Source organism: Vicugna pacos, chromosome 17 (genome assembly GCF_048564905.1).
Source record: "Vicugna pacos chromosome 17, VicPac4, whole genome shotgun sequence".
NCBI lineage: Eukaryota > Metazoa > Chordata > Mammalia > Artiodactyla > Camelidae > Vicugna > Vicugna pacos.
Window position 1 is genome coordinate 31,545,676 of NC_133003.1, and position 22,864 is coordinate 31,568,539.

At 48.0% G+C, this 22,864-nt stretch overlaps 1 protein-coding gene across 5 annotated transcripts in view; it reads left to right on the forward strand.

The window, feature by feature from the left end:
• Positions 1–22,864, forward strand: part of PTPRG (protein tyrosine phosphatase receptor type G) — a 658,718-nt gene that overhangs the window by 580,585 nt on the left and 55,269 nt on the right. For 3 of the 5 annotated variants that reach the window (XM_015236580.3, XM_072941596.1, XM_072941597.1), the window contains exons 13-14: positions 2,739–2,871; positions 15,639–15,725. In XM_015236580.3, the coding sequence (XP_015092066.2) occupies positions 2,739–2,871; positions 15,639–15,725 (220 nt within the window). The remainder of the gene's footprint in view (positions 1–2,738; positions 2,872–15,638; positions 15,726–22,864) is intronic. The other 2 variants (XM_072941595.1, XM_015236598.3) reach the window with 2 other exon arrangements.

Here is a 22,864-nt window from a genome sequence, read left to right on the forward strand (position 1 = left end):
CAGAATCTGCATTCTCTCTCCTGGTGACAAGGAGTCCGAATTGGTCCCCCACAGTCTTTTGGGGGTTCTGGAGCTCCCTGAGCATCTGATGAAAACCTCACCCTCACTTTGTAGGGGAGGCGGGAGGGACGGGCATAATCGCCAACACGTGGGATCTCAGGGAGACGGTAATGTAGCAGTGACCCTCACAACCAGACCGTCCCTCCTCAGCCCCTCCTAAGGCCCAGAAATGCTAGAGGGAGTGGCCACTGTTCACTGGCTCTAGGATGGCAGAAATCCCACCCAGCCGGCCTCTCCAGGGACTCCATTTTAGAGCTCTCCAGGCGAGAGACCATTTTGGCCAAGGGTCCTTTTCCGTGATGGAGGTTGCGTAGGACCTGGAGTTTGCGTTCTGACTCTTCCCCACCCCTGTCCACCATGCAGGAGCCCGGGCAAGGATCCTTTTCTGGAAGGAGGGAAGGGAAGAAAGAAGACATTGGGTACACAAGGGCTTCCCAGGGTGGAAACAGAGTTCACTGGACGTGTGCCCTGTCTCGTGAGCCTCCTGCCATGTTTTCCATTAACAGGACCATTCGGGCTTTGAGATTCCCCACCACCAGCCAGATAATTACCAAGCTGGGCTGCCCCCTGCTGGAGCCTTGCAAAATTACACTCATTTGCAACTGGGTCTTCCGGCCAGTGACCACAGCCTGGCGAGTAAAGCATTATATATCAAGGGAGAGATTGCGTCCCCAGTGGTTGTCTGCCTTATGGCTCGGTCTTGCGGTGTTTTCCCCTGCAAGCCCTGGGGCCTAAAGCCAGTTCTTTTAGAAACCCTGGCTGAGGTGATCGCTACCTCTCTGTCTCACCCCCACAACCCCCACCTTGTGCACATACCCCCGCCACTTCAGTGCTCTTTCTGGAACACCCAGGACACACTGCTTCCCCTGCATGTGGCCTGGCTGACTCCCCTTCATCCTTCGGCCCGCACCCTGAGTTAGGAAGCCCTTGCACAATCCCTGGGCTGTTCCCCTACACCTGTGCTTCCCCTGGCGTCACATTCACCGGATTCATGTTGCTTGTTCCTGTGTCTGCTTCTCCTCCTTCGAATTCCTGCCTGACGTTCTGCTGCATTCCCAGCCCCTAGTGCCATGCCTGGCACTCGGTCAGGGCTTGGCAGATAGCTGCCCAATGAAAAATTGTGGGGCCAAGGGGTCACGAGAAGTGGGCTCACCAAGTGAGCAGCCAGTTGCTCTCCTGTGGCTTTTAATCCGAGTGTGCCTCGCTTGCCTGCCTCTGTTTTCTGACCTGTGAGCTGGGCAGCAGTCTGGCCCTGCCTGTGCAGGAAACAGAGGAGGTGACCAAGGTCAACTACCTCCGAAGAAACCCAGTCAGAGCCCTGTGACACACTTCTTCTTCAGTCCGGGACCTTGCCTCTTTAACAGTGTGCTCCCGGGACCAATGATCTCTTTCCTGCTCAGCCCACCTTCTGTCTCTTGGAAACCCAGCCTGATTAGCCCTGCATTTAGTCTGTCCTGCAGAGGGACACTCGGGGCTGGCTGACTGCTGGCCTCGTTTTTTGCAGAGCAGGAGGAATCCCTGCTGAGCTACCAGTCAGCCGGCCGCCAGCGTTGCATGTCTTGGTAGGGTTTCTCCTTGCGGCCACGGGGAGCCTTTGCTCTCTCGCCACCCGCCTCTCGTGACTGCCTCTGCGCACCTGTGCTCTTCCCAGCCTGCACCGCACCTGAGCTTTATTTGGGCCACCTGGAGCTTTCCAGGCGTCCACCCCCCAGGATGGGAGACTCGGTTCTCTCCTGAGGCTGCTGGGGGACTTGTGAGGATACTCGGGGCCCGAGGGGGACGGAAGGAGGAACTGCGAGGGTAAGAGGTGTTGATTGACTAGAGAGAATCCTGGACCATTTCACAAGCTTCCCCTTTTAATCTCTGGACTGGCTGCTGTTTTTAGAGGCCGGCGTGCGCTGGGAGCAGAGTGAGGCATGGCTGCCAGTCTTGTCTGAGAGCTTTCAAAAGGATGGGAGGGGGGCAGATGGGCAATGGGACCCACGGAAAAGCTTTAGTGCTGAATTTGAGGAAAACCAGGATCTCTGGGGATCTGGGTGGTGGGCACTCAGGGGCAGAAGCAGGTGCTCCTGCTGGAATATGCTGTTGTTGCCATTTTGAGTAGCTCTTTGGGACTCCAGAGTCAGACGAGTACCATTGACCTAGCTTAAATCCTGCTCCCACCCTTGGCTAGGAGACTGCTGGGGCGGAGGTGGGGTACACTTGAGCAGTTGTCCTGCCATGACTGTTTCTTAGGGAGAAGTGGTTTTGCAAGGCAGAATTGGGGTGCAGTTACTAGAGGAAGGGGCAACAGGTGCTCAGTAGACGAATACATACCCTTGGTAGTTGAACCTGTGAGGCGCCCCTGCCCTTTTCCGGAGGCAAGTTTGGTGCTGCATTCAGACTTGAGCACATTTCTTTAGTGCTTGGAGTAAGGCTGGGTGTCTGTCTGCTGTGCAGCCCTCTTTAAAAACATCTCAGACTCTATCTGCGAGTCCATCCCATGGCGATTACAGACCACAGCCTGCAGAAAGGCCCAATGTGGGCTGGGACTCAGGAGGGAATGGTGCGGGCATCGGGTGGCCCAGTTCTCCAGAACCACCTAACACTGGAGCAGAACTCCACACCCCAGTCTGGCTCCCCAGCTCCCCCGTTCAGCTGTTCTCTTGGCTTCTGACTGGCATGCTTCCTCTTTGTAGCAGAAAAGAACACCTCTGGAATGGTCAGCCGCCCTTCTGCAGGGAGGATGGAGTGGATCGTCCCTCTGATCGTGGTGTCCGCCTTGACCTTTGTGTGCCTCGTCCTTCTCATCGCCGTGCTAGTTTACTGGAGGTGAGTCCACCAGGGAGCACTGACGGAGGACGTGGGGGCTGGGTTCTGCTGTCAACATGCTGCCCAGGGTGGGGGAGGGGAGGGGAAGCCCGTGGCCTCCTCATGCAGAAAGGTAAGGTAGCCAGGGTATTTCTGGTGTCACCATCTGGGAGAAGCCGGCAGGACAGAGCCACTGTTGGGATGAACGCACTTAGGATGAGCTTCTAGGATGCAGTGCCAAAGAGCTTTCTGCCTGGGAATCAGGGAGATCCAGGTTCGCATCGCAGCTCTGCTACTTGCTGGCCGCAAATCCCATTTCCACTTGGAACTTCAGTTTCTAAACCTGCACAATGAGTGACTAAGTTTCATAGCATTTCCAGGTTCTCTGAGACCATGCTTCACTTTGTTGTGTTGTGGAAAAATGTGTTACAGCTCAGTTGTGACGGCAACCTGGATCTGGGCGAGACACCAGGCAGCACTCGGAGAGTTGGAGAATTCAGGTTTACAATCCCAGCAGGCCCAGAGGAGTTAACACTCCAAGCTCTGGACCCTGTCTGTAGGTTTGCACTGGGTTTTATAGGCTATCAGTTAACACTTTGCAACATCATATGCAAATGAAGTATAAGGAAGGTTGACTAGGAACAAGCTTTGTAGAAATGGACCAATCAGGAGGGAGAAAAATGACCAGTCAGGAGTGAGAAATAACCAATCAGGAGTGAGCTCCAGGCAAATGAAGCACTACAAATGGACCAATCAGGCATTAGGGAAATGAGCCAATCAGGAGTGAAAGAAGTAACCAATCAGAAGTGAGCTCAGGAACCAATAGAATTTTAGGGGTAAGTAAGCCATTTCAGAGGCAAAAAGAGAGAGCCTCTGGGCCAGGGAACCACCGGATGGTGCTGGCAGGAGAGTAGTGGCCCTGCCTAGGGTCCTGCCAGTCTTTATGGGGCTTCCAGCTTCAGCTGTAGGCACATGATAGCTCCTCTTGACCTTAAAATTTTTTTCATAAGTGTTCTGCTGAAAATCTGGTGATAGGAAAACATGTATCATATTATGTGGCATTTAATATGTGTAAGATAAAAATGACTGGTGGTAAGCCCTCCTTTTATTACCATCATCCTTGGACAGGGTCTCACTGTCTCCCCTAGGAAGCCCACTGCAGCTTCTTTTGGAAAGTTCCATATTTCTTCAGCTGCACTGTCTCAGCCTAAGCGGTTTAACCAGTGAGGCAGGCTGGCCCGCGCGGTTGGCCTGGCTGCCTTCGCCTCTCAGACTATCACAGGAAGCTTCTTAACAGGCTTCGTCAGTGACGAACAGGTCTCGGATCTCCATCCCTCCCTCCCTCCCTCCCTCCCTCCCACTCATCAGATGAAGTTTGAGCCCCTGTTGTGTGCCAGACAGACACTCCGCTCATGAACCTTACATTTATAGTGCTGGAGACAGGCCATAAACAAAGCAAAGAAGTGAAATATGTAATACCTAGGATGGAGCTGAGTGTGTAATGGCGAAAAGTAAATCTGGGAAGTGGAAGGAGCTGCTGAGGCTTAGGGGTGAGCGGTCAGCGTGGTTAGGGAATGCCTAACTGGTGAGTGGTAAAGGAGGAGTCCAATGGGCTCCATCTGGGACACATTCCAAGCAAAAAAAACAATATATGCAAAGGCCCTGAGGCAGGAGTGTGCCTCGTATGTTGCCAGAATAGCCAAGAGGTGTGGCTGGAACAGCTGAGTATGGGGAAGAGTGGTAGGAGAGAGTGTCAGGAAGAAACAGGATGCAAGGGGGTCAGGTCGTGTACAGCCTGGTGGGCTGCTGTAAACACACTGCCTTTTTACCCTGAGAGAAGTAGGGTTGGGTACAGAGGAGTGCTGTGTTCTGACTTCAGGGTGACTTGCCTGTCTTGCAAAGAGACTGAAGAAGCAGGGGCAGAAACAGAGAGACCAGCTGGGACGACTGAACTGCTCCAGGAAGGGGTGCTGGTGGCTCAGATGAGGGTAGTAGCAGTGTGGGCTGTGGGAACCGATTGGGTGTAGATGTGTTCCAAAGGTGGGATCAGCAGAATTTGCTGACAGATAGGCCATGTGTCTTTGGCTCTGTTCTTAATTGGAAAGAACAAGGGAATAAGACAGGGTTCACCTGAGGCTTCCCCAGGCCCCTGATGGAAACCCCAGCACTGCCAGTGCTGCAGACCAGCTAGATGATGCACTACATTGTATTTTGGGGGGAGCCTAGGAATGCTAGACTTAACCTCCCTGCCCATCACTTCTCCAGGATAAAGCGGTTTGCAAACAAAAACTTGTCTGGAGCCTGTTGGTTGGTGGAGGCTGCCTAATGTGGGTTTAACTGAGCAGGTGGAAGTAACAAAAGGTCTGCACACCCTCCTCGTGGCTCTGTTTGGTGCTGTGTGGTTTTAGTTGCAGACACTCCCCACGAAGGAGCAGAGAGGACCCACGGCTGCCCCAAGCTGGGTGACCCTCGCAGCCCCAGTGTGAAAAAGTTCCTGTTCCAAATCATTCTAGCAAAAACCTCAGTGTTGTTTTTAATTGGTCCACCGTGATTCTCTGCCCACCTGAGAATGGATCACGGTGCAAGGAAGACACGGACATTTTGCCAAGCAGACACGGTTACCAGGCTGGCCAAACACACATGTCAACAGCAAGCTGCTTGTAGGAAGGTGCTATGTAAGGTAGTAAAGAGAGCTTTTTAAAATCCGTCCATTCGAGGTGTATTTTCCCACTAGCAATTCACAACTGTTAATACTTCTGAAAAACTTAGTGAGTCCAAACACAAAATATGTACTGAATAATACATTCTTTCCTGTTGAGAATGTATCTATAAGGTTTTATGTCTATCATTTATAGACGCGTCTATAAATAATATTACGTTCCCATTCCGAGCTTGGTTTAAAGTTACTAGAGTTTTAAACTTCATCCAGCAGCCTCTGGCCAGGAGCTTTGACCGAACCCCTGATGCCGACACACCAAAGTTAGCACAAAGGAGAAAATCCTTACAGAGCAAGCAAGGTGAAACTGAGTTAGCGTCAGGATGGATGAGTTTAGCCTAGAGGGGACAAGGACCTTTTTTCTGTCCTTTTTTTTTTAATTCATGGGAGGGTAGGAAGCACTGGGCAGCCCACACAGAAGAGGCGGGTGTCACTCTTTGGCGACGCAGCTCTGAAGCCAGGACAGCAGTGCTCCTGAGCACAGTGAGGCGCCCTGGGGGCGGATGATGGGCAGACAGACAGACTTGCCCTAAGTAGACGCTGAGGCAGGGCGTTCTGGAGCATTTCCTCAGGTGGCAGGCCTGACCCCGGGGACTCAGACCTGCCCGCTGTGGTGGCAGCTTCTCCAGCCAAGGGCTGGTCCTCCGCAGCCATTGCTCTGGTTTCTGAGCATGCTCGCTTGGAGTCGTTGGCACTGCAGTTTTGTGGGTTCGTGAAATTGTAGGAAATGGAAGCTGAGGACTCTGAACTCTGTCCACTAGCGTCCCCCCTACCACTTCAGTGTTTGCCAGTGTTCGCTGAGTCGTTCGTAGTAGCAAGGCTGTGCCACAGCACCTGCCAGGCACCCTCTCACGTGATTCTTAGCCCGTGATTCTTGTGTGGTAGGACCGTTCCCATCCCCACTTGGGAAGCCAGGGACCAGGAGCTCAGGGAGGTCACGTGAGTCATCCCAGGGCCTGTAGTAACTGAAAGACACGTGCAGTGAGTGGAGACCCGATTTGTTTAATCCAGAACCCTTAGCATATCTAGCCCCTGAGACACATCCCGTGTACTGTACTCAGTGCCAGGAAGACCGAGCATCACGGTGGTTGAGCTAAGTCAAGCGGACTTGGGATTAGTGAGCCCTTTGGGCCACCGCCTTGCAGTTAAACTCACCTGCTTTCTTTGACCTGGGAAGGGAAAGGGAGCTGATGTTTGTTGAAATGCCCACTGCGGGCTGAGCAGTGGGCACGCATATGCACTGTTGGTCAGGACCGTTTCTCCTGCAGCTGGCAGAAATCTGTCAAACTGCCTTAAGCACACACACAAAATAGTTTGTCAGCTCATGACACTGAATGTTCAGGAGCATCAGGCCCAGCTTTTCTTGGAAGACGGAAAAAGAACTTGGCTTGTTTTGTGTGCCTCTCTCTCTCTCCCTGCCTCTGGATTCTGCTCACACCCTCCCCCTCTCCCTCCCGTCTCTTCTCTTGGGAAGGCCCCTCTGTGTGGTGATCTCTGGCCTGTGTTGGACTTCTGTCTCCCCATCCCAGCGCAAAGGGGATTTCTCTCCCCTAACAGTGCCAGTTAAGCCTCCAGGTGATGTTTCCTAGGACTGACTCGGGTCATTTGTCCATTCGCAGAGCCCTGGGGCGGCCAGCGGGGTGAAGGCTTGTCAGGCCTGGTGTTCTGTGTAACTCTGGAACCCAGAAAGGCGGTCCTGGCCATCGAAACCACATGCATTGACCTGGACAAGGGGTGGTCCTACTAAGGACCATCCAGACCCAGAAAGGTGACTGGATGCAGGGATCATGCAGACAGAAGCGGGCAGTGTCCCCTCCAAAAGCTGGGAAATTGGAAGCAAGGAAGGATAGTTCAGACTTGGAAAGCAGGGGAAGCCCACGGGTAAATAGTGGGGAAGAAGCACGGTGGGTGTGGGAGCTCAGCACGGCCAGCCTGGCATTCTTATCAGTGCTCTGGCGTCCCATGTCCCGTGCCCTGGGAAAACGAGGGCCGCGTTCATCATCTAAGTTGCAGGATTGTTGGAGAGCGCGTACTGGCGTTTAGACGGCTCAGTTAAGTGTTCTGCTTTTTAAGAAATTAGAAAGCTGTTTCTTCTGTTGGGCTCCCTTGCAGCTGCTGTTCATGTCGCTCTTATGGAGCTCCTGCCACATGCTGTGCTAGGCTGTAAAGGCCCCTTAGGCGAGAAGCCCCTGGAAAGAAAGGTGGAGTAACACTGCCTTAGACAAGACTCCACCACCTTCAGTGTCCTTCTCTGCAAAACCGAGTTTAAATGAATGTGCCATTGGCTTCACGTGAAGATTAGGTATGAGCTCCGGGAAATACTCGTTGCAGTGCCTGGTACATGAGGGATTAGTTACAAACATAATTCTGGGTACTGCTGTGCCTAAAAAGAGGCTGCTGTTCTTTCTTTTTTTTTTTTTTTCCCTTAACACACAGCTTTTATTAATTTTTTTTATTGAAGTACAGTCAGTTACAGTGTGTCAATTTCTGATGTTCAGCACAGTGTCCCAGTCATGCATATACTTACATATGTTTTCATATTCTTTTTCATTTAAGGTTATTACAAGATATTGAGTATAGTACCCTGTGCCATACAGAAGAAACTTCTTTTTAAATCTATTTTTATATATAGTGTCTAATATTTGCAAATGTCAAAATCCCAAATTTGCCCCTTCCCACACCCTTTCTCCAATAACCATAATAAGATTGTTTACTATGTCTGCAAGTCTGTTTCTGTTTTGTAGATGAGTTCTTAGTGTCCCTTTTTCTTTCTCCTTTTTCTTTTTTTAGATTCCACATATAAGTGATACCATTTTTCTCTTTCTGGCTTACTTCACTTAGAATGAGAATCACTAGGTCCATCCATGTTGCTACAAATGGCATTATTTTATTCTTTTTATGGCTGAGTAGTATTCCGTTGTATAAATATGCCACAACTTCTTTATCCAGTCATCTGTTGATGGACATTTAAGTTTCTTCCATGTCTTGGCTATTGTATATAGTGCTGCTGTGAACATTGGGGTGCAGGTATCTTTTCAAATTAGAGTTCCCTCTGGATATATACCCAGAAGTGGGATTGCTGGATCAGATGGTAAGTCTGTTTTTAGTTGTTTGAGGAATCACCATACTGTTTTCTATAATGGCTGCACCAAACTACATTCCCAGGGCAGTGTAGGAGGGTTCCCTTTCTCCCCACCCTCTCCAGCATTTCTCATTTGTAGACTTTTGAACGATGGCCATTCTGACTGGTGTGAGGTGATATACCTCACTGTAGCTTTGATTTGCATTTCTCTGATAATTAGTGATATTGAGCATTTTTTCGTTTCATTTAATGATACTGGCCATTTGTAGGTCTTCACTGGAGAATTGCTTGTTTAGGTCTTCTGCCCAGTTTTTGGATTGGGTTGTTTGATTTTTTAAGCTGTATGAGCTGTTTATATATTCTGGAAATTAAGCCTTTGCCAGTTTCATCATTTGCAAATATTTTCTCCCATTCCGTAGGTTGTCATTTTGTTTTGCTTATAGTTTCCTTTGTTGTCTAAAAGCTTATAAGTTTTATTATGTCCCATTTCTTTATTTTTGCTCTTATTTCTGCTGCCTGGGTAGTCTGCCCTAGGAGAGCATGTTCTCTTCTAGAAGATTTATTGTGTCTTGTCTTATATTTAAGTCTTTAAGCCACTTGGGGTTTATTTTTGTGCATGGTGTGAGGGGGTGTTCTAATTTCTACATGCTACTATCCAGTTTTCCCATCACCACTCGCTGAACAGACCGTCTTTTCTCCATTGTATATTCTTGCCTCCTTTGTGAAAGATTAGTTGACCATAGGGCTGTGGGTTTATTTCTGGGCTCTCTGTTCTGTTTCATTGATCCATATGTCTGCTTTTGTGCCAATACTGTGCTGTTCTGATGACTGTAGCTCTGTAGTATTGTCTGAAGTCTGGGAGGGTTATTCCTCCAGCTTCATTCTTTTTCTTCAATATTGCTTTGGCAGTTCTGGGTCTTTTGTGATTCCATATAAATGTTAGGATTGTTTGTTCTGGTTCTGTGAAGAACGTCCTGGGTAATTTGATAGGGATCGCATTAAATCTGTAGATTGAGGCTGTTGTTGTTGAATAAAGAAAATGAGATTCCCAGAAGGGCATCTTACTGTAGAGCTGCACACGCTTCCCAGTCCTGTGTCCGCTGCTTAAAACATGTTTTGAGAATAACTTCCGGAATTTCCTTCCAGAATTCATTATTTCGCATGATCTCCATTGTGCAAAGAATTAATCTTCAAAATAGCTGAAAGTCACCTGTTTGGAGCTACATATAATATCCGTGTAGGTGAACCTGTTGAACAGAACCACTTTGGGCCAGCTAATAAAGACAAAATCCAGAGAAATCAACTCACACACACCATTTGCCTCCTCTAGTAAATAGTGCCCTGTGTGTGCCTTTTAAATAGTGGAATCCGTACCAGCATGTAATGGTGCAGAGCGGTAGTCATTCTTACTGAAAGGAGGGAGGAAATCAATGCAGTACCCTCTGAAGTGTGCCGTTTGGGCCTTATTCCTGAAGACGGTAACAGAACGCACGTTTTGAATGACTACCATCAGAAAGTGCATTCCAAGAGCTCCCTGTCTTCCAAGACAGGCTGTTTATGTGGCACTCATGTGCTGACATTCCTGAAGGGACTTGGAGCAGCAGAGCTGCTGCCACTCAGAAAGAAGAGGAAATTTTGGAGAAGGTTTCTTCGCGATTTGCATAATCGAGGTAAAACACAGCTGGGAAAAGAGCTGTGTACAGGGCGGCCAGTCAGTATGCTAGGGCATGCAGCTTGTTCATTTCTTCCCTTGTTCCACAGACTAGCTTAGCAGCCGTGAACAAGACATTAGCATCCACTTAGAATGGCGAGTGTTATGAAGATATTTTAAACATTTTTTTCCCAGTAATCTTGAAGACAGTTGCCTGGAAGGTAGCTCTGCTCTCTCTCTGATGAGCACAGAAAGTCTTACCCTGAAATGGCTTCACGTATCTCAAGGCCTAAATAGCCAAGAATCTTTTTTTGAGTGTTCACCATATCACGCATATGTGAAGCGGACCACTTGGCCACCTAAGTAAGCCCACACATCCTAGGAATGACTACATCCATTTTGCAGATCAGAAGGCTGAGGCTTAGTAAAATCACAAGTCACAGTGTTACTCTCAGGTGGATTCTGGATTTGAATCCAGCCAACTTGACTTCATCGCCAATGTGTTCATTGTCACATCATTTTGCCTGGATGAGGAATAGCATGCCTGGAGGCACTTACTTCCTGCCACAGCCTGTTTTTCTAGCATGTCTTTGTGTGTTGAAAAGACCCTGTGGTTTGGATTTGCCAAAAATCACAAAGAAGAACAACTGAGGACCAACTGTATTTTCATGTGTTTTAGAAGCCAGATAGATGTTGATGTTAAATGTCACCTATCTGTCCTGAGTCCCATCTAATCAGTACTATCTTACCTTGGTGACAAATTGAGCATCTTATTGCCCATAATTCTAGCTTAGAAAAGAACTTTCCAGAAGAATAGAACAGCTTCACTTCTCAGATTCAGGTAGAGCTGAGCCAGTCCGGAACAGAAAACTGGAAACTCTAAGTAAAATTTGTAACTAACAGCTCACCCGGTTTGTTAAAGTTTTGACGTTAGAGAGATTTTACATTCTGATCTGCGAAATTCACGTCCCTCTTCAACACATAACCAAGCCGTCTATAAATTCTGCAGAAAACCGATCAACACCAATTTAGCTCCAGAGGCAGACGGGAAAAGGTCCTTTACTCTCATCTTGAGACTTTGAGAAGTTTTGCTCCTGAGTTGATGCCTCCGCATTAAGAATGCTGCTCATGAAAGCAAGTGCGTCTTGTTGACATGGCAGTTTTGTTCTTCCCTGGGTGTTCGGGGGAGATGGTGTAGTAAGTGTGAAGGGACACAGAACACATGTGTGTCTGGGGTTGAGTTGGCATGACGGAGGCTCCGGCAGACAGGCAGATGTGTGTGAGGTCCAGCATGGGCATGTGGGGACACCCCTTGTGCTCCAGGAATGGCTGGCCACATGCGACCAGTGAACGCGGCTCCCTCCTGGACTTGGTCACAGCAGTGACACTCAGAGCTGCTGTGAGCCAGACGCACACTCTCCGCCCATCTGCTCTGGCAGCCGGCGCTTCCAAGTGTACCCTCTGATGTCTGGGTTTGGTTTAGACGTTTGCCCCCCCTCCACCCCAGGAGAGTCACAAAGGAGGCGGGTGCCAGAGCAATGATTTCTCCCATGCAGGTGACTGAACAGACAGCCAGGGGGAAACATTGCCAATCACAACAGCCCATAATGGTGAATGAACACAAAGCAAACTGGCGTTGTTTAATCGACATAGCAATCATGGGTGGTGGCCAGGGTATCAGGGCTGCATCACCTTTTCCCAAGGGAGGAAACGGTGTCCAGAAGGGGAGGAGCTGGCCCAGGATCACAAAGCTAGTATGTCTTGGAAGGACCGTTGACCTTTGAACGACGCGGGTTTGAACCGCAGGGGTCGACTTACAAGCTGATTGTTCTCGGCAGTAAATATTGCAGTCCTGCCTCATCAGTGTTCGGGAGATCCCGCAGAACCACGGATGTGGAGGAGCTGTGGGTACGGGGGCCAGCTGCATCCCGCAAGGGTTTTCAACTGCCTGGAAGATCGGCCCCCTAACTCCAGGGTTGTTCGAGGGTCAGCTTTACTCACACCTAGGGCTTTGTTTTGCTCTGTTGACCTAACACCGTTTACAGCTGGCATATTCATTTCTTCCTTCCTTTGTTTATTCAAAGACATTTCTTAAGCATCCAGTTAGTGTCAGGCCCTGGAATTGCAGCGAGGAGAGGGAGTCCCTGTCTTCAAGGAGCTTACAGGCTAATGGAGGAGATGGGCCAGTAAACAAAGGTTATCCCAAATAGAGGTCAAAAGCTGGTGACCTCCAGATCAGTTTTATGTAGCTGACATCTTGTTTTTTAAAAATCGGAATTATTTTGAAAATAGCTGTCTGCGTTCTCGTGATAAACAGGGAGATGTGACATCAGTTGTTCTCACATTGCCTTATGGCACTGATGAGCTGTGCAGAGCTGACTGTGCCCATCAGCCCGGTCCCCCTGCTTGCCAGACTGCCCGTCTCTGTCCTCTTCTAGAACGTGCATTCCCAAGGTCAGTGGTGATGAAGGGGGACCATGCTCTGGGAGAGACTGGACCACCACCAGAGTGGGGCAGGAGCGCGTCAAGGAAGGTTTCTTGGAGGAGAGGATGTTTGGCTGTGATTTTCACAGAACAGAGAAAAAGGACAAATGCAGAGAGAGCTGCGTTAGAGCTGACAACGAGGCACGTGTTCATGGTGTGTTTAGTCCCCTTCCCAGTGCACCGCCCACCCCAGGAAAGGCGCCCTCAGACTGCCCTGCCTCTCTGCAAAAGAAAGTCTGCTTCTGGGGTAGGATCAGATCCTTCCCGAGGGGGTTCAGGGCAGGTACAGACGCATCGCATCGGCCCCAGCTCCTCTTCTGCATCTCATGTGAGGGAGGGAATGAGAATCAAAAGACAGGTTTACAGGCAACCGTACTCACCTAGAAAAATCCAAGCTTCCAAATCCTACGTTTTGATGGGTTTGTGTGATCACCTTTATCTTTCCTGCAAACAGACCGCTCATGGGACCACCTGTATTCCAGCATCATTTTCTCTTTTATAAACTGGTGACTGCTCATGTCACTCATGTCCTTCTAGAACCTGTGCCTGGGGCCATAGTTCTGAGGGGGTTTTTTGTTTGTTTGCTTTTTTGGGTTTTTTGTGTTTTTTTCAAGATCATTAGATTACTCAGTCGGTACAATCCAGCTCTTCAAAGCCTGACAATGTGTGGAGCCAGCGGGAAAAACAAAGCACGTTTCACGATACCAAACATGGCTTGCCACGGAGGGTTGAGTTTCTGATGAGACTGTGGCGTTAAACATCTTGCTCTGAGATGCTAAACGGCATGGGCATGGGGAGCCCTTAGAGACCCCACTGTCCTAGAGACGGGCACCTGTTTTTTTTTTCTCTCTCTGCGCAGCTGTGTGCAGGCAGAGCGGGGTCACGTGGCAGCTAATGCGGCCGATCCCAGGCAACTTTTTGCTCAATAACTGTTTCCCAAATGGCTACTCAGGGGCCTTTCAGAATTCACGAGGACCGTCAGTTGTTATAGTAACCGGCCCCCTGCTGTCGAGTTGGCCCTGAGATGCCGGGGGAAGCGCTCGGAACAGGCGGACTCGTAGTCATGCAGACAAAAGCAGGGAGAGACGCGCTGCTAAAGGTTGCCATTCAAACATGCTCTGTGATACTTCAAAAGAGGGGACCGACTCCGCAAAGAAGTGAGTGGATACATTTTTAAACCAGGCTGGCTCTCCAGGAAAGGGAACCTCCTGATAACGTTCAGTCTCTACTGCACAAACACCACCTTTCTCAGAATTAAACGTCCTCCCTCCCCGGGCTGATGGGGTCTGGCCTGTAGGCTGGCCCAGGTAGCCCCCTCGATCATTCGAGATATTAGTTTTATGGCATGTGCTTCTCAGCGAAGTGTTGTCAGTTTACAGGGGGGGGGAGTTTTAAGCGCCTGTGATTGTGTGTGAGGAAAAACTGCGGAGATAGCCGGCTCGGCTCCAAAATTCCCGAAAGAGTGAATCTGGCAGAACTCAGAGTCGGGCTAAGGGTTGAGAAGAAGTCTAAATATTTTAGGAAGCTGCAAATTTCAAGTTCTTATGAAAATTTGCAAAAACACTCCAACACACTCGTGATTTCTTCGGATTAATGTTGGTAGCCGCACTGAGTATGTTCGTGAGGTTTTGAGGACAGTTGTAGTTCCAGAATGTACTCAACAGAGGGAGACAAGAAGTTCTGGATTATAGCACTGTCCCCTCCCCTCCCTTCTCATCCCGTCCCATCCCCTCCCCTCTCCCCCCACCTACCTTTTAACCATTTTCCCAACTTTTGACTCATCCCTAATTTGGTTCCTGTGCCAAGCACTTTTACCCAATGTGGAGTCTAGTAATTATCCAAATAAATGAAAGCTTGTATGAAGAGGGAAGGAAAACCTAATAGTTGCAAATTCAAGGATATTTATTCCTAGAAGTAGAAAGCCACCAAGTACATCAGAAGGGAACACATGGTCTTTGGAATCACATACCTGAACTCAAAGTTCTGCATGGGATTCCATAGAACTTCCTAAAAAGAGAACCTTACTGTATCCAGGTTTGCCTTGACTGTTCTGTTGGCAGAATTTGGAAAAGATAAGAATCCTTTCCATGTGAAGTCCTTATAGCCCAACTGGTTTGGGGGTTAAATATAATGAAATAAATACTTCCCAAGGTTCCTCTGTGACAAAAGAGCATCTTTCAAACGCTAGAGCCAAGTCTCCAACGCTTTTGTATTTTAAGTTTTAAGGGGAAGGTAAATATTGGACGTAGTGTATGGTCATGACTTGCCACCACCTGCTCCCCGCACCTTAACTGCGGTGCCTTGGTACGTGTTTCCCCATCTGTATTGTGAATCAGCGGAGTGTTTTTGTCCAGAGGTGAGAGGACTGCGTGCGGCAAAGACAGAACCCCAGACTGGTCCAACAACATCAAGTACAGAGAAATTTGTGGCAGAAGGGAGGTTCAGGCAGTACCCTGGAGTTTCCTGCCGGGTTCTGCTTACCGCAGTGGTATTTTAAGCCCTCCTGTTTTCCGGGGGAGCATGTCAGAGGCGGAAGGATCAAAGATCGTTCTGGGGTTTGTGTTGTCCTGACCTTCCGTTAACACCAGGGGCAAACAGGTTTCTAATATGGAAAGACAGCTTTTTAAGAGCAGAATTCCCATTGCATATTTCTTCCCTCAGCATTAAAAAAAAACCTTAATAAACCCATTTATCTTTATGTGTAAACGTTCTCTTTGAAACATGTGCCCAATGAGGCCCGATGGCAGGGGGGGTCCATCTGTGTCAGATGGGAGGGAGGGTGTTGGTGATCTCTTGGTGGCCAATTGAAATTACTGTCTTCTACACCTGTTCTCTTTTGTTTTTTGTCCATTTAGAGGGTGTAACAAAATAAAGTCCAAGGGCTTTCCCAGACGTTTCCGTGAAGTGCCTTCTTCTGGGGAGAGAGGAGAGAAGGGGAGCAGGTGAGGGGCAGTCAAGCTTCAGGTGGGGGGTCTCTTTGGCGGGGACTGGCTTGCCGGATTTTTGTTCTGTTGCCTTGGGGATTGAAGTCCTCTCGTCAGCGCGCAGCGCTGCTAAACTCACCTGTTGGACCCCACCTCCCCAAAGTAAGACTTGCAAATACCAGTGCAGCTTGCGGGTAGCTGGTAGCAGTTAACGTACGTCCTGCGTGTGCTTGCTTTGCTTGACTTTGCTGTTGGGGGGATGGTTTTTGTTTCTGGGATGGGGGGGCGGGGTGGTCTGTGTTTGTGTGTCTATTGCATCCATTTCCTTTCCGAAATTTCAGATGTTTGCATGTTAGAGAGCTTAAAAAAAAACACATTATGCATGCATTTAACCTTATAAGTGAAAAATATCTTTGAGAAACCTGTATTTACGGAGGAGCTAGGGGAGAAAAGTCGGAAGGGAAGGGAGATGTGGGCAAAGGGGGTTGTATCGTGGGCTTTTTCCCTGAGAAGGGTAAAATTTTTAAAGAAAAAAAATGAAACTCCTAGATAGTGTTCATACTTGAAAAATTATTGCCCCGGAAAGATGCATAATAAACCGTTAGAAGCTGGGATTATGTATCTTAATCACCACACGTGAACCTCTGAGTACTCTTTCTCTAACGCTTATGTAGGCAAACTCTCCTTAATATGGCAATTAATACTTTACTACTAAATGGCCAGTTAGGGTAATTCACTAATCAGTATTATGTTGTGAATAGTCCCTGACTACTTTCAGTGAGCCACCTGATTGAGTTGCGTTTACATCGGTATTTTTACGTGAAATTTTTTGTCTCTACTGGATGGGGGTAAATCAGATAATTAAGATGAAATTGTAAGTATCCATCCGCTGTGATCAGGGGTAGCTAGGACACCTAAGAGGGTATATAGTACATGAGTTGTGGAAGATTAATGAGAAATTCTGTGACCTGTCTTCTTTTAAGCTGAGCGGTGCAGTTTTGGCCTCATAGGGGAAGGCAGTAACTGCTGACGCCAGTAATACAATTACACTTTCCATGATCTCTTTTTACTTACAGAAAAAAGTAGTTTCCAGTCCCATTTTCAAAACTCCAAGGGTAAAACCTGAAACAGAAACCCCTCTGTATAGCTTTAGATTCAAAGATCTAATCTTAAGAGAAAGACCTTGAACATCACTTAAATGCCTAACTTCCATGCCGATCCATTAGAAATGTAATGTGCTTTTTGACTAACGCTTACAAAAGCGAGCGTTACCTCGTGGACGGCACACAGATAAGTGCTCATCCAGTTTCTAAGTCCTTTTCCAGAAATGATGCCACGGCCAGGCGGACTGTTACTAACTCTTATTTTTGTACTTGGCCCCAAACGTGGGAGTGGGCTCATTATAAGTACATTTTTTAGATCCTGAGAGGCTATGTTTTGTTACAGAGCACTCAGTCCCTCTGGTATCTTCTCCACTTCTGAGTGCCAGGAGCTTTGGGGACGCACAGTTTTATGTAGGTCTAGAAGTTGAGAACCATCTTGGGAAAACTACAAGTATTTATAGAAATCACCTGCTCGTGAATCATAGATTTTACTTTACTTTTTTGGGTTTTTTATAGTATAGCAGCTAAGAAAGACTTTGGCTCAGGGATTTGTGGGTTCTAACTGCAGCTCTCCCTCTCCCTGGCTCTGTGACCTTGAGTAACTTACGGAAGCCTTCTGAGCCTCCATTTACTCGTCTAGCAAATGGGTCTAATGATAGTTCCTTTCCATGGGGTTGCTGTGAAAATCCAATGAGGTAGTATATGTGAAATGCTTAGTGTGTGAAATACACTGCCCCATTGAGAGGACGAGGAAACTGAGGCCCTGAGAAGTTCCTTGTCTGGGCTTCCCCGCCCCCCCAGGTGGCAGCTTGGGGACCACCAACCCTGGGGGCTGAGTCCTGAGCGGCGCCACTCCTCCCTGCCCCACATGCCCCACTGACTACTCCATGATGAAGAGACAGGCCAGATAACGGTCCCGCCCCCGAGTCCCTGCTCTTCCCTCTGCTGGCTGTGGACCCGTGTTCCTCCAAGGGCTCTGTCCTGAAGACCACCAGCCAGCCCGCCCTCCCATCCCTCCCCACCCCAGGAGCTTTAGTGGCGCCTCTTTGACCCAGTTCCATCCTCTGCTGCTAAAAAAAGCCTTGCCTAGAACAGGGGGCTCCCCTCCTCCCAGGCTGCTGCGGGAGGCTGCCCTTCCACCAGCCCCTCCATCTCCCCGCTTTGCCCTTTTGTCCCACCTCACTGGCCTTAACCAGTCCTGTCCCACGGCGGGAGGGAGGGGCCCGTGCAGTCCCAGGGTGGACAGAATCACCAGAGCCGGCTGATGGCTGTAAGAAGTGATCGCTGATGATCCCCCGACAAGGGAGAAGAAAAGACAGTAAAAATCAGACCCAAGTATTTAATTTTTCAGAAAAGTTGTTGATTTATAGGTAATACTTGACATGGTGCAAAAATCAAAAAATATGAAATGAAATATAACCCTAGATCTCTATCCAGTCACCTCCTATCCACCCACCCTGCTTCCTTCCCCCTCGCAATAGGTAACCACTACTGCTAGTTAATTGTCTGTTCTCGTACGTGTGTGTATATGTGTATGTGAGTCCGTGTCCCCTCACCTCCTTTTACAGAGAAGACTGCATGCACTGTCATAAACCTTGCTTTTTCACACAGCGTGAGTTTTCTCTGTGCATATGTAGTTTACTCGTCCATTTTTATAGAAGCCCAGTACTGTTTTTGTATAAATGTGTCATAATTTATTTCACTAGTCCCCCGTGGGTGTCATTTTGGTTGTTCCCAGGTCTTCTGTTATAACAGACAATAGTGTGGTGGAAAACTTTGTGTTATATTGCAAGCGGATAAGACTGTTTGTAGGACCAGTGCAAGAAATGGGCTGTCTCACGAGCTACGTGCATCAGTAATTTTTACGATGGTGCCACATTGCCCTGCCCAGGGGGTCACCGGGTGGGGATGGGCGTCTACCAGCATGAGTGTCCTTACAGCTCCTCCAATACAGTGTGTTGTCAAACTTGGGCATTTTTGCTAACCTCATAGGTGGAAAAAAAGGGGGGGTGGTGGTTATCTCAGTGTAGTCTTAATATGTCTGTGCCATTTGTGTTTCTTTCCCTCTAACTGTTCATCTTTTGCTCATTCTTCCTTTGCATTGTTGGTCTTTTCCTCATCAAGAGAGAGATCCCTTGTCAGCAGTGTGGATTGCAAATATTTCTTCCCCTAATCTGTGGTTTGCCATTTATGTTTATGCCGCTGCTTTGCCATTTACATAATCAAATTTATCCATAAACTTTTTTTTTGGTTTTTGAGTTTTGAGTCATCATCAGAAAGTCTGTCTCCATTCTGAGGTTACTTTTTTTTTTTTAAGTACTTTTATGGCTTCAAAATCTAACATGAAATTCTTAAATCATTTGGAATTTAACCTGGTTGGGGGTGTGATGTCTGAATCAACTTTTTTTTTTCCCAGATGGTCCCAAGTATGTAAAAAGTACGACAATCTGGGGCTGTTTAGTGAAAAGGCACGTAATACCTCGCGAGATCCTTAAAATAACACTCTTACAGCAAAAGTCTGACAGCGAAAGTAGTTCAGTCAGTATGTTAATGAAATAAGTAGTTGCCAAAGGATTTTTTACCAGACCATTTTATGATACAGATACCGAATCATATGTGCAGTAAATAAAATGTGAGTTTTCATTTCCAAGCTTTTGTCTAAAACGAGTGGGACCACCCTGTCCCCATGAGCATCCCCGGCCAGTGAGGGATTGCGTGAGTGCCTTAAAAAACAGCAGCAAGATGGGTTGTGGAGAGTCTCTGAACCCTCAGTTCAAAAATTGAGAACATTCCTGGCCAGGGTCCTAACTCAGTGTGAGCCGGCTTGAAGCCTTCTTTCTGGGTAACAGCTGGGAGCACTGGGAGGGACTGTGTGGAGCTCACTTCCCTAAATCCAGCTGGAACATGAGGACTGCTCTGTGCAGGTTCTTGGTCTTGCCGAAGTGTGGTTTCCAAAATGACCTTTCTCTCTTACCATCCTGGAAAGCGTACTGGTACTTCAGGGTGTCCGCAAGGGTTTCTTGGCAAAACTTAATGTTTAGCCAGGAAGTGTGTTGCCTTGAGACCACTTACGTGGGTATAATTTGTTAATTTTCTCCCATCTTCCTAAGATGTTCATTACCGGCAGTTTGCATCCTCCAATAAAATTCTCACTGCAGAAATCAGATTTCTGTCACTTCCGGCTGTAACCAGAGTTGATTGGGACATCTCTCCTACCCATGTGAGAGCCAAAATATCTTGAAACATGTTCTCATCAATCCTCAACATGGTTTTGTTTGCTTTTCTCTTCCATTCCCTCCCGTCCTCTCCCCCTCAACACCTGGCAGGCCCCACTTACCATCCAAGGTATGACAGCCGTTGTGTCTCAGGATTTCCGGGACAGCTCTGATGTAAATTATCCCCAAAGTACATGGGTACTTGTCTGATCCCACGTCCCTGTGATGGTTTGGAGACCATGCAAATGAGACGCACAGCTTTGAATTCTTGTTTCTGGAAGATCCCGTCCTGAAAAGATACCACAAGTATACACTGAGTTGCACCAACAGTGATTTAACATGCAGTCAGGGAAACGTGACCCGCGAGTGAGTGGTTGCATATGAAACATCTCAGCTTAGAATTTACAACGGGCCCTTTTCCAAGCCAGGACCCCTGAGTTATTGCTAGCAGACCGTCCCCTTTGAGGAAAAGCGCAATGATGCCCACGGCCTTTTCCTTCTATTGTTGTCCTTGTCACTTCGATTTCTTGAAACATTTTGCCCTAATAAATCAATCCGTGTCTTTTTAACGTAGCCCTCGATCATCTCCCTTGAAGGCATGCGAATGTGTTCCCACTTTGTATTTATAAGTGGCTCTTATTCGTACATGGTTTACTACAACAGCTCCATTTACAAAAGTAAATATTAACGTGATTTCTGTACTTGACAGCAAGAGAATAAACGGGATTATTAGCAGCATGCCACCGTAAATTTAAATGAGGGCAGTATATAAATCAGTCAAGATTACTTAATTAATATTCAGCAGCAGCTCAGCCAACTGCCCATTCTAGCCTGCAATTAGCATTTTGAGCTGCACGCCGCTGACAAACTCCTTGTCACTTCAATGTGATTATGAAACCATTGAGCTTAATTTAAAGACAGTGACTTGGTTTCTAATCCCCGTATATCAATATTTAGTTCTTTCGTAATCCTGGCTCTCTGAATGGAGTCTAGAAATTGTGTTGTGCCCCTGCTCCGGCCCTTGCCCCATCAGTCATAGTGATGCCGAGGGAGGTGTTGCTCTAAGCCAAGGACCACGGATGGGACCAGGGCGACATCTCAAGCTTGCCGAAGAGATATGCGTTTCAGACCCAGGTGTCTAGAGACCTCAGGACCCCCTCTCCTGTCCGCAGGCCTGGGTGCCGGCCTTTGGAGGAGAGTTAACCTTCTTTGTGATCACTGTAGCGATTACTGTGGCTACAAGGTATAATTTTACTGTCTTATTTAAACTTCATGAATTTGAATGTTTTTTACGCTGATTTTTCCCAATAAAGTCCACTGTGAAACAAAAAAGAAAGAAAGAAAAATTCAGCTCCTTTCTGTCTCGGAGCTAGTGAAGACTCACGTGATGCCTCAGAAGGGGCTTTGAGTCCTTGGACAGGAATTTTGTTCCCTGTTCGGTGTGATGAATTGTTGACCTCTCCCTCCACCTATTTTGTTTTTTTAAACCAGGGATGTCTGTTGAAATAAAACATTCAGCCCCACCCCCCAAAAAGCTCCAAGACAGAAAGGAGCTGAGTGGAATTCCAGATGCTTGGAACAGTCAGTCTCCCTGGACTGGAGGGCAGCACTCTGCTTTTGAAAAGTACCCATCGCCTAAATGATTCCCTGCTTCCCATCAGAGGGGCAGAAAGACACCGAAGTAAGAAAGGTGTTAGGACACGTCGAAGGTTCTCTGAGCGGGTCCCTGGGAAGACAGGAGCTGCAGAAAGGAAAGCCTTTCTGCGGAAGTTCGGTCATTCTGGGTGTTGTGCGTTAGGATGTGTCAGATTCCTAGAAAGAAATGAGAGGGAAGGAGGGAGCGTCTAGTGAATTCTGCTTATCTTCCTAGATTGCGTCATTTCGTTTGAATAGGAAGGAAGCTTCTGTAACTTGAGTATTTATTAACAGCTCTAAAGCACAGCCAGAGCAGCTGCAGGGTTTGTGTGTGTGTGTGTTCGTATATTTCATTAGTCAAGAGAGCCAATTAAGCGCACCAGCCTGTCCAGCGCTGACAGAGCGTGTGTTTCGGTGGGGAGCTCTGGGAATTGGCGTCGATGGCTTACAGATCTCAGTCTATACCTCCGGCACCCCGGCTAGAAGATGTACTTAGACATGTGCTGTGCTTTCTCAAGTGGAGAATTTTTGATTTTTGAAAGTCTCTCTTCAAAATACCTACCTTCTTCAAAAGGATAGAAAGTTAGTTTTAGAAATTGCAGTCTCAGGCCCATTGTTCAGGACCATAAGCTTCAAGTGTCCGTGGGCTTTTTAGAAGCCAAGTGGACCCGTAGCTGCACAGTCCTGCCACCAGGCCTTCAGACAGTGGCTGGGTCTGGACCACAGGTTGTGGAGTACGGTCTTGGGACCAAGGAACTGCTCGCCAGGATCCACTTGGATCTGACCAGCTGCCGGAGAAGGTGTGGCAAATTATCCTTTAATTCCAATCACGCCTTTCTTAGACGTCTTAAAGTGCACAAGCCCACATTGGTTTTCTCAAAAGGGGTGAATGGGTGGAGAGCAACACAGAAAGCTTGTTTTCATTTTGCTGCTTAGAACTTACTGTGAGATGCGCATAGTTGACCATCTTTGCTCAAGAACCAGGAGCATTTGGCTTGTGTTCAGGGCCTGTGTTGTATGAAACACACACCCCTTTGAACAGTAAGCTCTCACTCAGTGTGAGAGGCACATGAGAAGTGGGACCAGCAGACTCACGTCTCCCATTTCATTTTCATTCTGGTCCGTGTCCCCCTCGAGCTGAACTGAGGAAAAGTATCTCATGCAAACTAGGGTGGGTGTTGCTTTCTTGCTCCCCTCTGGGAGT